Source organism: Nyctereutes procyonoides, unplaced genomic scaffold, assembly GCF_905146905.1.
Source record: "Nyctereutes procyonoides isolate TBG_1078 unplaced genomic scaffold, NYPRO_anot_genome, whole genome shotgun sequence".
NCBI classification, from domain to species: domain Eukaryota; kingdom Metazoa; phylum Chordata; class Mammalia; order Carnivora; family Canidae; genus Nyctereutes; species Nyctereutes procyonoides.
This window is the reverse complement of record NW_026575126.1, coordinates 14,972,723-14,987,560: the sequence shown is the minus strand read 5'-3', so window position 1 is coordinate 14,987,560 and position 14,838 is coordinate 14,972,723. Positions and strand designations below refer to the sequence as shown.

The 14,838-nt window shown below is 41.3% G+C and overlaps 1 protein-coding gene across 1 annotated transcript; it reads left to right on the top strand.

The window, feature by feature from the left end:
- Positions 1-3,628: 3,628 nt before the first annotated feature.
- Positions 3,629-14,333, top strand: BCL10 (BCL10 immune signaling adaptor). Its single transcript, XM_055341426.1, has 3 exons — positions 3,629-3,939; positions 10,481-10,769; positions 12,505-14,333. The coding sequence occupies exons 1-3, from the start codon at positions 3,883-3,885 to the stop codon at positions 12,858-12,860; spliced, it is 702 nt and encodes a 233-aa protein (XP_055197401.1). The 5' UTR covers positions 3,629-3,882; the 3' UTR covers positions 12,861-14,333.
- Positions 14,334-14,838: the final 505 nt, after the last annotated feature.

Sequence of the window (14,838 nt, the reverse complement as noted above, 5' to 3'; positions counted from 1 at the left end):
ATGGTCAACAACGAGGAAAAAGTCAGATGTATAGCAAGAGTCATGAAAGAAGGCTCAATAAGAAGTGTCTGCCACTAACATTTGGTGATCAATAGTCGTAACAGAAGGCAATGTAGCAAAGTATCAACATTCGCCAAACATTGGCAGTGAATATAGATGTTTGTAATATTTTTCTTCACAGTGTGGTGTGTTTTAAATGTTTTGTTTAAAAAAAGAGCAATCTGGGTGGCTCAGTTGGTTGAGTGTCTGGCTCTTGATTTCTGCTAAGGTCATGATCTCCGTGTTGTGAGACTGATCCTCATGTTGGGCTCTGTGCTGGGAGTGGAATCTGCTTAAGTCTCTCTCCCCCCCCCCACCGTAGGTGGCTCAGCGGTTGAGCATCTGCTTTTGGCTCAGGACATGACCCTGGGGTCCCAGGATCGAGTCTCATATCAGGCTTCCTGCATGGAGCCTGCTTCTCCCTCTGCCTGTGTCTCTGCCTCTGTCTCTCTGTGTGTCTCTCATGAATAAATAAATAAATCTTAAAAAAAAAAGATTCTCTCCCACTCCCTCTACCCCTCATTCCCACCCCCCACCTGCCACTGCCCCCCTCCACGGGTATACATGCATGCGCATGTGCTCTCTCTCTCTAGAAAAAAATAAAATAAAAATAAATAAATAATAAAAAAGAACAATAGACCAGCAACCAACTCCTAATAGCTACATTGAAATGGTTGTGTCAAGTTGGCATCGTTGAAATAACTTTACTTTAAGGGATGCTGTATCCTCTCCTTCATCAGCGGAGCTTGCATTGTTGTGGCAAAACAGTTCATTTCCACACACACAGATGGACCAAGACTTTGGAGAGAAAGTGTGGAAATATATATATGAAAACACATTTCCTTGGGCTCTGTACTCCTGCTCCTGAGAATTTGTGCAGAGGAAATTATAACTCAAAAGAAAAAAGAATGAAGAATATGTAGATGAAAAAATGGGAGACAAACTGTTTATAACAATGACAAAGTGAGAAGAACTTAAGGTGACCACTAGGGAGTGCTCAGCACTGCTCCCACTCTGGTCAGGCCACCCCCGTCTCCCCCTAGATCCCTGGGGTAGCCTCCAGCTGTCTCTGCTTCTACTTTTACACCTACAGTCTACTCTCAGCAGCCAAGAGTAGCCCTTTTAGAAGGAAATGAAATCGCATCCCCACTTCTCTTCCAAAGGTTCCCACCACCCTTGCTGCTTCTAACCCTGACTTGAGCCACCACCTCCCAGATCCTGAATTTTGGGAATAACACCCTAACTGGTCTCCCCTTTTCCATCTTCCTTCTCCTCAAGGCAACAGTGAAACTGTTCCTTTTTCAAATCATAAATCGGGTCATGTCACTCCACTGCTCAGAACCCTCCAGTGGCTTCCCCTTTGACTCAGAGTACACCCATATGACTCAGTAAAATCAGGTTACACATTTACAGTAGCACACAAGGACCTCATCTCCTTCCCAGTCCCACTGGATATTTTTCATTGGCTGTTCCCTCTACTCATAATGTTCTTTCTCCAAATGTCCACATGACATTACCTCACTCTCTTCAAGTGGTAACTTAAATCTCCTTTTCTCAGTGAGATCTTCACAAACTACCCTATTTTAAACGTTACCACTCCAGTACTGAGCGCTGAATAATGTATAGAATTGTTGAATCATTATATTGTACACTTGAAACTAATATAACACTGTGTTAATTATAGTTGAATAAAAATATTTTTTTACTGTTAACATCCCATATACCCTTATCCTACTATCCTGTTTTGTATTTTCTCTTAGCATTTGTTATATTCTAACAGAATAACTTTACATATCATTTTCCAAATGTCTATTTGCTCTGCCCTGAAACACATGTATGCTGGACTTTAAACTCCAGGAAGAAAGAAATTTTTACCTATTTTGTTCATAGCTGTTTCCCCAAACCCCAAAACAGTGTCTGGTGCATAGTTGACATTCAATAAATATTTGTAAAATGAAAGAACAAATGGTTAAGTAAATTGGGTTAAACCAAGATGAGGGAAGATTAAGCAATCAGATAAAATTGTACTGTGGATCAATGTAGGAAAAGACACATGATGTAATGTAAATGTTAGAAGCTTATGATGGAACCCGAAGCTGCTAAGCAACATCTGTGTGGCTTTGGCAACATTGTCCTTTTTCTGGTTCTTTTGCTTTCCCTTCCTTTAAATGTTAGAGTTCTCAAGAAGTATCCAACTGGCTGGTTCTGTGGGTAGAGCATGCAACTCTTGATACTGGGTTGTGAGTTCAAGCCTCATGTTGGGTGTAGAGTTTACTTTCAAAAAATGTTGGAGTTCCCAAGTTTGTCTTTGTCTATCTACCTCTTGCCCTGTCTACTCTCACTGCTTCAAATACCATGGAGTTTATCCAGCATGTTGTCCAAACCATGGTCTTGGGCCCATTGTCTTGTGTCTTGAACTTCTCATCCACATTATTCATTCTTTTTTAAAAAAATATCTTATTTAGTTATTCATGAGAGACACACAGAGAGAAGCAGAGACAGAAGCAGGCTCCTTGTGGGAAGCCCGATCCTGGACTGGATCCCAGGACCCCAGGATCACCACCTGAGCCAAAGGCAGATGCTCAACCACTGAGCCACCCAGGTGTCCCCATTCTTCATTATTCATGTTATTCTGTATACACTCCCATTAGTAGTTAGATACCATTCTGGGAGTAGTTGTCTGCTTATCAGTCTCCCCCATAAAAATAGAATTCTTCTAAGATAAGATGACTAAGACATATTAGTAAGGACTCAATAAGTGTTTGGGTAGTAAAAGATAATAAATGGAGTTCATACTGTATGCCAAGTACCTCTGAGAACCTTACATATATAGTATCATTTAATTCTCACAGCAGCCCCATAAGGGATGTAAGGTAGACATCCCTTCATCACACAGATGGAACAAATGAGGAAACAGGATCATAAAAAAAGTGACCAAGAAGCATGCTGACGTTAAATTGAGTGTTATTTTTTTTTAATTTTTTTTTTATTTATGATAGTCACACACAGATAGAGAGAGAGAGGCAGAGACACAACACAGGCAGAGGGAGAAGCAGGCTCCATGCACCGGGAGCCCAACGTGGGATTCGATCCCGGGTCTCCAGGATCGCGCCCTGGGCCAAAGGCAGGCGCCAAACCGCTGCGCCACCCAGGGATCCCTAAATTGAGTGTTAAAATGAAGGGATTATAGGCGGTTTTTCTCTTTCAAAAATGTCTTGACTAAAAAAAAAAAGTCTTGACTATTGCAGCGGAGCTCCCCGCGTGCCGCGTACGAGCAGGCGGGTATCTAACCCCACAACTTCAGTAGGTTAAGGCAGCGGCCGGAAGTTGCGGGGCGGGGTCTGGGGAAAGGGGAGGAGCCCGGGGGGCGGGGGGACGGTCCGCAAAGGCGGGGCCTGCGGCGGGAGGAGCCTCGGGCCCCACCCACGGAAACGCTCCCGGCAAAGGACGCGCGGGGGCTGTGGGCGGGGCCGGGGGCGGGGCCAGGCTCGGGCCCCGGGCCGGCAGCGATTGGCTCCCGCGGAGAGGGGGCGGGCCCCACGGCCAGCCCCGCCTCGCCGGGGGGCGGGGCCTGCGCCGGCGCCTCCAGGAGAGGAAGGAGCGCAGCGCGGAGCCCTCTGGGGGACGCCCAGGTCTGCGGCGCCCTCGGCCCCAGAGGCGGAGCCGGAAGCTCTACGGGCTCGTCCGTGAGCCCCTCTGTTTTGGAAGCGGCGGCCCTGTTCCTCTCGACCCGCTCCGCCTGCCCTTGTCGCCGCTTCACCCGGAGGCCCGAGTCCCCTGCCTGGCCGGGCGGTGCCGCCGCAGCTCCCGGACCCGGAAGAGGCGCTACCCCGCTCCTCCGCCATGGAGCCCGCTGCGCCGTCCCTCACCGAGGAGGACCTGACCGAAGTGAAGAAGGACGTGAGTAGCCAGCCTTGCCCGGGCGCCGCGGAGGGCCGGGGGTCGCGGGTGGGCAGGGCCAGGCCCGGCCGGGCGGGCGGGCGGGCGGGCTAGGAGAGCGGAAACGCGGAGTGGGAGTCCGAGCCGGAGAGGAGCCTGCGGGGGTCCGGGGGGCTCAAGGTCCAGGCGCTGCTGCAGGACGGCCCCGGGGGACCTTGGTGGAAGCGACCCCTCGTGACCTGCTAATCCACGTTTAGATCGCTGGGTTCTGAAACCCTGTCCAGTGGAGCGTTTCTCCGCACTCAGCTTCTTGCCGGCTCTCCACTCCTCCCCCGGGGATCTCTACCCCCAGCCCTGCGCTTTGGGGCTGCGTCGTGGGGAGTCGACTGCCCAGGTTCCGCCTTGAGTCACACTCCCTAGGCTGCTGGCCCAACCTGGAGCGACAGCTGGACCCGTGAAAGGCTCCCAAGCAGTGGAGCAGATATGTGAAACTCTTTTATAAAGGGGGGTTGGGGGAAGCTCAACAGCTGAAAGCACAACCTGGAATTCCCCTAGTAAGCAAACGCCCACATATTTAAATTGGGGGGTGGGTGTAGCCGAAAATTAATTTACAGGTAAATGCTGAAAATATTCAGTACCTAAATTATGCCCTTTTGCTTGGATGCTGCAGAACTGCACAAATCTTAGTACTTATTTGTTGAGGTATCTCTTGTTTCTTTTGCTTTTAATTACTTGTTTTGCCACGTGAGACCTCTACGAGTACCCCCAAAATACTTCGTGTAATTTCGAATTAAAACCAGAAACTCAACAGAAAATGAGTTCTGCAGTACTTAATACAGAATCATATTTGTGAACTGGACAAGACAGCTTTTTTTAGATGTTCGTCTACCTTAAATGCTTCCCACCCTTTTCTCCCTTGAAAGGTTTATTACACTGCACTCATAATTACATAATGACAATTGGAATGACTCATTAGCAGAAGGAAACTGGATATGACAGGGACTTGTGCCTTAGTTTGCTCATTCAGCAATACAGATGGAGCGCTTAGTATATGGAAGGCACTGTCCTTGGGCCTGGAAAGATACAAAAAAAAAAAAAAAGAAAGAAAGAAAGATAATCTGGCCTCTGCTTTACATTCTAGTCGAGATAAAACCGGGACATTGATAACTACCACAGAATAAATGAGTGTTGTCTTATGTAAGATTGGTGCCAGTGGAACCATGCACTTCAAGAGCTAAGCCTGTGGTGTTCCAAAATCTTTGTCACACAATTTGCAATGTTCCCATTTAATCTTTACAGCAGTGCTGTGAGAGGTTACAGTTGGGCATAAATATAAAACCTGTACACAAACACAGTTGTGAAGAGTGTCTTCCAGGTCTTTTTTTTTTAAATATCTTTTTCATTTATTCATAAGAGACACAGAGAGAGAGGCAGGCAGAGACACAGGCAGAGGGAGAAGCAGGCTCCATGCAGGGAGCCGGATGTGGGACTCCCTCCTGGGTCTCCAGGACCACGCCCCATGCAAAGGCAGGCACTAAACCATTGAGCCATCCAGGGATCCCCCAGTCTTCAGGTCTTTATTCATTTTTTTTCCCTGTCAGTTCATTGATACTATCCATCTCCATGATTTCAATTTACAGCTATCTCAGCAATTCATAATCTTGGGGAATCATGAAGGGGTCTCAGGAGGTCTATGAAAAAAATGTATGTGCACATTTTTTTCTTAGAGATTTTTTTCATGCTATTTTCAAAATGGTTGATGACCTCAGAAGGTCTTAAAATTATCATACAAATATTTGCACTTCCTTCTTTGTCAGCTCTAGATGCTTGTTTCCAAATATCTACTGGAAATTTACTTTTATGTTCTGTACACTCCTCATCTTGTCAGAAATTGAACTTTTTATTATCCCTTCCCCAAAACTGCTTGCTATATTCTCTGTCTTGATGGATAGTATGCCACCACCCAGCCTTCTGGAAAGTCCCACTCTTTCACTATGCTCCTCCCTTCCCCCTGCCCCCATCAGCTTGTTTACCTCATCTTTTGGATTACATGCTGCTGTGAGGTTCTAACAATTCGAAAATTAGAAATTAAGACGCAATCCCAGTTTGAAAAGAGCTTAATTTCCTGGAAGGAGGGAAACAGACATAAATTAGTAATTGCAAATTACAGAATAAGTGCAATGAATTTTGCATTCATCTAGAACACTATCTACTTGACACTCTGCTAAGTGCAGGATATACAGAGTTGAACAAAACATATGTGGTTTTTGCCTGCTTCAAACATATAGGTCATTAGGGTTGAAGACAAATATATGCTTACAAATTATGGTAAGTACTATGAAGGAGACAAACAGGTATTGAGACAGTAGCAGGGGGAATCAACTTGACATAGGACGGTCAGGGAAGGTTACATTTAAACTGGTTGCTGAAGAATATAACAGAACTGGGGCAAGAATCCTCTAGGCAGAATAAAGTTTGTAAAGGAACTAAAACAGGCAAGACCTTGGTGACTTGGGGAAATTGGAAACAGGCAGAGGGTGCTCTGAGAAGTTAGGAAGGTGGGGCTAGAGCCAGATCATGGAGGATTTTACAGATGGTAATAAAGTATTAGGATTTTTCTCAAGTGTAGTAGGGGTCTGCTGAAGAACTATGTTAATATTTTTAATCCCTTTGCCTATTGTATGGACGGAAGGGAGCAAAAGAGAAGAGGGAAACCAGTGAGGAGATTCATGGAATTAATATAGTTAAGAGCTGATGGTGATTTTGGATCAGGGGGAAAGCAGTAGAAATGGATGGAACAGGAGGATTCCAGATGCATTTTTGAAATAGAAATGTTAAGATTTGGTGATGGATTGAATTGAGAAAGAGAGTAGAGTCAGACTGGTGAGTGAAAATGTCAGATCAGCAATTAGACCTACAAATCTGAAGATCACAAAGGAGATCCAAGCTGTGGGATTGAGTGAGTTCACCTAGAAAGTTGAGAGCTAGAAGGGAAAAGGAAGATCATAGGGGAGTTTTTGTTTTTTTTTGTTTTTTTTGTTTTTTTAAATGAGAGGTCATAGCCATGGAGATGGGAATAGAGCCAGGGGAGTGTAGTATTCACGAAACCAGTATTTCAAGGAGGGGGGAGTGGTCAGCTGTGTCCATGCTGCTGAGAGGTAAAATGAAGACAAATGAGGATGAGATTTGACAGTGACGAGGTTCTTGGTGGCTGAGAAGAGTAATGATACAGAGTAGAAATGAATTGGGAGATAGGAAGTATAGTTGTGGTATGTAGAAAAGTGAAGTATATGCACAGGGTGCTACAAGGACAGGAGAGAGGAGTGCCTAATTCCTTCTGGGGAGTTTAAACAAAGCTTCCTGAAGGAGGTGACCACTGTGCTGAATCATAAATGATAAATAGGGACTTAGGGTATGAGAAGAGAAAATCAGATAAAGTGACAGCACGAAGAACTACACAGTGACAAACAGTTTTAGGTAGAACACAAAGTACCAGGACAGTTAGAGGTGGTGACAGATTAAGCTCCAGAGACAGGATCCATCCTATGAAGTGCCCTGTCTGCCATTATCAAACAGCTGTTACTTATGGTGTACTGACTGTGTATCAGAGACTGTGTCAAGCCTTCATATTCATTGTCCTACTGAGTCCTTCTAGAGGTTCTGCAGGGTAAGTGTTTATCACTATTTTACAAATAAGGAACCTGAAGCTTAGCTTAAGTTTCTTGCCCCAGCTCTTATATGGCGTATATGGCGAATTGCGATCCAAACTGACATTGGCCTTATCCAAAGCCATGCTCTTGACCTCTCTACTATTCTGCCAAAGTTGAGGAACTTTATCTTTTAAGTTGGTGGAACACACTGTTTTAAATTTTTACAAAATTAACTGACAACATTTCAATATTAGTAGAATTCCACTCCAGATTTTCATTTTCTCTTGAAAAATTGGAAGATCTCATAGATGTGTGAAGGAGAAATTTGAGTCAGAGGAAAAAAATGGGAAGTACAGCTAGGTGTCTTGTTTGTTAATAGTCCCTGCAACGTATGACGAAGACCTGAGCTAAGGCAATGCTAATGATAAAGATGAAGTGAAGGGGCAGCTTTGATAAATACAAGGGGTAAGTTGGCAGGACTTGGTGGGTAGGTGATCAGATGTGGCAAGGGAGCAAAAGAGAGGAAGTCGAGGATGAGTTGAAGGTTTATCGCATGATCAGCTGGATGGTGGTACTCCCAAATGAGTGAAGACTATCAAATGGAAAGGACAGGCAAAGATATCAAATTTGGTTTTAGACAAGTTGATTCGAGTAGCTTTGGGATGTCTAAATGGAGAAAGTCTTGATCATATACACAAATTTGGGGATCATCAGTATGTAAGTAGTAGAGATGACAGCAGATGAGGTTTTTCAAGGAGTTCAGCTTTAAAATCTATTCTCTCCCTCCATCCTCACTGCTTAAATTCATGCACTCAACATAGCTTATGTAAAATATTGTGGCAGTCTCCTTATGGGTCTCCCAATTTTTGCTCCCCCAAGTCCTCTGCGAAAGTTTTTATTTTTTTATTGCTTCTTATTTATAAACACTTTGACTCTTGGCTACAGGGAAACATATGTTTCTCAACATGTTATAAAAACTCTTCCATAATACAACCTGTTTTCCTTTCCTTAAGCTTAATTCCTTAAGCTTAATTTCTTACCACTGTGTCACATGCACCCCTGCATCTCAACTACCCCAGACTTGTTAGTATTCTCCTCTGTGCACCTTCATACTACAAGTATACCCTCTCTAAATTTCCCGGATCATGGAGGTACAGTTAATTGTTTACTCTGTACTTCCCTAATACTTGTGGTTTTTTTCTGGGTCATAGCACATTGTATGATAATTATTGGCTTGTGTTTGATAGATACTCTCCAACTAGACTGTGTGCCCTTTGCATACAGGATTCAAGTTCTGTTCATATTTGTATGCTCAACACTTGGCATATTGGGTATTTAGATATATGAAGAGTTTGTTGCGTGAACAAATAAATGAATGTGGGAGCTCAGTGGACTGAGAACTATAGGGACCCTTCACCCAGCCTACTTTTGTGCCACCATGTACTCAAATATTTCTAAGATCTTCCATTGCCTTTAGCTCATCATGATAAATGTAAGTCAAATTAGTCATCATTGTCTTCATCACTAACATTTATTGACCAGTTACTATGTACCAGGCACTTTCTTAAATACTTTACATATATTATTTTATTCCTCATAATACTCAGATGAGGAAGCGGAGGCCCCCAGGGAGTTAAGTTATTTGCCCAAGATCACATATCTAGTAAGTAGGAGAGCTAGAAAACAGTCATTGGCATCAAATTATTAATGCTATTTAGTGGGACCCACGTCTTCTCATTAAGCCCCCTGAGGCACTTCTCAGATCTAAGCCTGTTTTCTGTGATTTCCTTTTCTTCATCTCTTTAATTTCTTCCAACATTCACTATTGCTTTAGTGTACTCCTGCACCCCACCCCACCCCACCCGGCACCCACTTCCTTCTACCCCCTGACTCACTGAGTTAGAATATAGTCTTTCCAACTGACTCCAAAGATAGACACATTAAGGGCTCTTATAGTTATGCTCTTTTAAAGACATTCATACTCTAGGATAGACACTCTATGGTTTTACTCTAAGAAAATGGAAAAAAAAATTTTATAAGATTTTATTTATTTACTCATGAGAGACACAGAGAGAGAGGCAGAGACATAGGCAGAGGGAGAAGCAGGCTCCATGCTGAGAGCCTGATGTGGGACTCGATCCCGGAACCCCAGGATCGCGCCCTGAGCCGAAGGCAGACGTTTAACCGCTGAGCCACCAAGGCATCCCAGGAAAATGAAAGATTAATAAACATGAAAAGGTTATAAATTATGGGACCTCACTAAGTTATCCTCTTTGGTCCTGACTAATCCTGGATTCCATGTTAAATGGTAACTAAAATGTATGGAAGCCTCTGCCCTCATCTTTACCCCTGAAGGTGGAGGCCTGAGCATACCTCCCCTATTTCCATGGACCTGGGCGCTCTAGACCTGTTCCCTTCTCTCAACAGCGTGGCCTTGGTTTATAGGTGTGAAGATGAGATTAAAACAGGACAGAAGAAGGGCAGTCCCGGTGGCTCAGCGGTTTAGCGCTGCCTTCAGCCCAGGGCCTGATCCTGGAGACCCGGGATCGAGTTCCGCATCGGGCTCCCTGCATGGAGCCTGCTTCTCTCTGCCTGTGTCTCTGACTCTCTCTCTCTCTCTAGGTCTCTCATGAATGAATGAATGAATGAATGAATGAATGAATAAATAAATAAGTAAATAAGTAAACAAATCTTAAAAAAAAAGCTGCGAGGAATGTTTAGTCTGGGACCTACTTCTGTCTACTTGGCCCTTCGTCTTAATAACATGGATTTTAGTAGGCCTGAGCCTCTTGACTTCAGTATGTTTTCTCTCACCAATTAAGATTCCTAACTAATGATCAGTCAGTCACCTATGTGATTTCCTCAAGTGAGGGTGAAAAAAAAGCACTGAAGCACAGTTTTATGTCTTTCAGGCTTTAGAAAATCTGCGTGTATACCTGTGTGAAAAAATCATAGCTGAGAGACATTTTGATCACTTACGTGCAAAAAAAATACTCAGTAGAGAAGACACTGAAGAAATTTCTTGCCGAACATCAAGCAGGAAAAGGGCCGGAAAATTGTTAGACTATTTACAAGAAAACCCCAAAGGACTAGATACACTGGTTGAATCTATTCGGCGAGAAAAAACACAGAACTTCCTGATTCAGAAGATTACAGATGAAGTGCTGAAACTTAGAAATATAAAACTAGAACATCTGAAAGGTAAGATATTTTGGTGTCCAAGATTTCGTTTAAATGTAACAATGCTTTTAAAAGCAAAGTACAAAACAAATCAAGAAATCATCATTTTGTTTTTATTCAAAAAGTTTCAGCTTCAGAATTACATTTGATTTACATTTTTTTTTAACTTTCTGTCGTTTCATTGGAAGATTAGAATATCACTCAATGTTCTGTATTTATATTCATTTAACAATACCATTTATACAAAAATGAAATCCTGGTGTACATAGGAGTTTGTTTCTCAAGTCTGCAGGATAGAAGATCAGTCTATTCAAAAGTAACCCCTGAAAATGCACATAACACATGAAGAAAAATATATAAGGCAAAGTATTTGTAGTAAGTCCAACTGTAATGGTTCTTCCACCAGTTGATCACAGAATGAAGCAATTGGCATATGTTTGTAAGAATCGTGTTATGTAAATTATCCATAGCTTTAAACACTAGAGTCACACTCAGTCTGTCATGAGAGAGGCGTGGGAACAAAGGTTGATGAATGGCATAGCAAATTCACTTGCCGTGTCTCACCCTCACCCTGGAGCACACACTCACTAATTGGAATACTACACAGAATTGCCTCTACTGTTTAAATCCTCCTCTTCCCACAAACCCCATCTCTCTCCCTGTGCCTTTCTCTAGACAGTTGAGATAAATGTGCATGTGATGTAGCTCTACTCCAGCTGTTCTAGGCACTGGGGATCCAGAAAAGAGTAATTTAGGCCCTTAAGAAACTCTGTAAGTCCATATTGGGACACATTGGAAGTCTCCCCTCCTGAGCCATATTTAAGAAAATAGTTTCTATAGCATAGATCAGAAATGCTGAAGGTATTGTGAAGTTGAACAGCTGTTGGGGGAAAAAATGATCTATAAATATACTTTATAGATTTTGCAGATTTTACATAAAATTTCTCAAGTCAGGAGATTCTGTACCTATAGACATGTTAAATATTTGCTGAGACTAACAGAAAGATAGAATTTGTACTTATTCTTTTACCCTGAGGCTAATTGTTAGCTACACCCATTGGATATGGTAAAATTCTTTGATCAGAACAACCACTGTCATTTAAGTAGACCGTTAGGTTTGAGAACCAGGACATTATTAATGTGAAGAGACCTGGGGTATAGTTCTCAGTTTCCCAGGAAGTGGTTCTGGAAGGTTGGGTATGACTTAACTATTTGGGGACTCTCTTTTTTCATCTATACTAGTGAGAAGTTATCCAGGGGACCTCTGAAATCCCTTCCACTTCTAACACCCTGTGATTCAAGAATCCATAATTGGTATTATTTAGCTCAGAATTTGAGCATATGGTCCGTTTAAAGTTTGTTTTTTTATTAGGTAATGTGTTTTGTGCCAGAATGCTAAAGAATAGCAGTTTTGAAAGCTGTTTCTTATTTTATGAAAAATTTTAGGGACTACTTAATATTTTCTAGGTCATTCAGTGGTTAAGTATATAAGTATACAAATTAAATGTGAATGATAGCATATCATTTAGCTTCCTTGAGACTATTTCTTTACCTAGGAAATAAAAATAATGGTGCACTTCATGGCGGTTGGGAAAAGCAAATGAAACGTGAAATGGATTATGACCGAATTTATAAATTGCTGTTTAAATTTTGGTTATGTGGTAGCCAGTTTGTAATCTCTAAAAATGTACAAGATAGGTATGGGCTTAATTTTTTTAGTTACTTTTTCATTTACATCTGAATAATTTTATCATAGGACTGAAATGTAGCAGCTGTGAACCTTTTCCAGATGGAGCCACAAACAACTTCTCTAGATCAAATTCAGATGAGAGTAATTTCTCTGAAAAACTGAGAGCATCCACTGTCATATACCATCCAGAAGGAGAATCCAGCACAGCCCCTTTTTTTTCTACTGAGTCTTCACTGAATTTGCCTGTCCTAGAAGTCGGCAGAACTGAAAATCCCACCTTCTCTTCAACTACACTTCCCAGGCCTGGGGACCCTGGGGCTCCTCCTTTGCCACCAGAGCTGCAGTTAGAAGAAGGAGGAACTTGTGGAAACTCTAGTGAGATGTTTCTTCCCTTGAGGTCACGTGCTGTTTCGCATCAATGACAGTTTGCAGCCTCTTAATTTTTTTTAATAATGACAAAAAATATTTGAAAGATTATCAGTCTTTTTATAAAATTACTGTAATGACTTAACATTTGATATATGTTTTTTAAAATGCAGTGGAAGCCTACTTTATAAAAAAGACTTTTTTAGAACCAAAGAATTGCATACTTTTAGATAGCTAAAGAACATCAATGTTGATCATGTACTTTTCAGTGTTTTCCATTCTTTCCATTTTTAAAGTATTGAGTGTTTTCACATTTTTTAAGACTAACTTTAATAGGGAACATTTCTCTATTTGAGAATAGAGTGTTAGGGTGGGAATGATGTCTCAGTGTATTTGTACAAGAATTTTCATAGTCTAATAGTCCTTTCCGACTATTCAGTAAATTTTCAGACTAAGTATATCTATATGGTAATAAATCCAGTCACTGACAGGAAAACTACCAGTGTACTGAAAAGAACCTCCCCCTCACTTGGGCTAGACACTTACAGAGTCCCCTTCTGATGTGGAGGAGCACCTAAGGGAGTGTGAGCCACCTAAGATCTCAATTTGCCAAAATACGTTTCTTATTAACCTTATTAATTAATACCACTTTCTTAGGATTTTCACAATCTTATCATTTTCATTCCTACAGAAAAAAATCTCAGCAAAAACCTGCTATTACACGTAATTTGGTGGGTTTTAAAAGTATTTTTCTGAACTTTTCATCCTCTTTCAGTGAGGACCACTGTACAAGTTGAACTAACTAGAACAAAATGTTGTCTGTGTGTGTATATGTGCCAGTCCTGTCTTCAATACTGTCTGGAACAAGTGGGCCATTGGCTTCATTTGTCTTTTTTACTATATAACAAAGTTTGACTAGTTTTACACCTTTATAAATTTTATGCTGTCATTGGTTTTATTTAAATTATAATCTCCCTGTTTCCTGATATATGTCTCATATATTTCCATTACTTTGAAAAAGCAGAGGTGGGACTATGCTATTAACAACAAGAGTTTTTGAATTACAGTGCTATTTTTTGGAAGTTTCAAGTATTTCAATAGGAAATAAATACCTAAAATACTTTTTTTACATGTACCAATTTTTATAGAAATCTTACTTCAAGTGATGAGATCAAGTTGCATTTCTGGATAGACATGTATTTATCAATCACAAAGAAGATCGGCCTTTGGCTTTAGAACTTGTTTTAAGCCTGGATAATTTTTGTAGTGTAACATTTTCTAAGGATTATGGGAAGCATGTTTCACCTTCAGCAAGGCATAAGAAAACAGTGGCATTACATTTAAAGAAGTTAAAAAGCAGAAGCAGGCTTTTCATTTCATTAAAATTTGATATGTGGTTACTCTTATTTAAAAATAATTTACTCAGAATCAGAAATAATTTAGATATACTGTATCACCCACATTTATAGTTGATAACACTGAGTTTTCTTTCAGACTGTTAACTATACAGACAATAAAATTAAGGTTTTAACAAACTTAGCCTTTTGGGTTTTCTGAATCCTATGAAGTCAATTTTTTTTCCCTTTAAACACTGAAAACCACCTATTGCTGGAAGTATATAAATTAGAATGACAGACTCACAGGTTGGTGAATGCAGGAGTGAAAAAGTTACTTTTTACAGATATTGTATTATCACTTCACACAAAAGCAACAATCCTGATCTCACTTTATAATTCTATCTTAATCAATAGACTTTATTTTTTAGCATGGTTTTAGATTTGTAGAAACATTGAGCAGAAAGTACAGTTTCCATATGCCCCCACTTCCTCTGTTTTCCATTTTCATATCTTGCATTAGTGTGGTATATTCGTTAGAATTGATTAACTAGTCTTGAAACATTATTAACTAAACTTAGTAGTTTACATTAGGATCCACTCTGTGCTGTGCACTTCTATAGTTTGGTTGTCTTTTTTTTTTTTTTTTAAGATTTTACTTATCTATAGCAGCACATGCACTAGCAGAAAGAGAGGCAGA

Excerpts from the sequence above, each read along its gene's own strand:
- BCL10 (XM_055341426.1), top strand. The coding sequence starts at position 3,883 with ATGGAGCCCGCTGCGCCGTCCCTCACCGAGGAGGACCTGACCGAAGTG. Across the intron at positions 3,940-10,480 it reads TGACCGAAGTGAAGAAGGAC|GCTTTAGAAAATCTGCGTGT; the intron begins GTGAGTAGCCAG and ends TATGTCTTTCAG. Across the intron at positions 10,770-12,504 it reads AAAACTAGAACATCTGAAAG|GACTGAAATGTAGCAGCTGT; the intron begins GTAAGATATTTT and ends ATTTTATCATAG.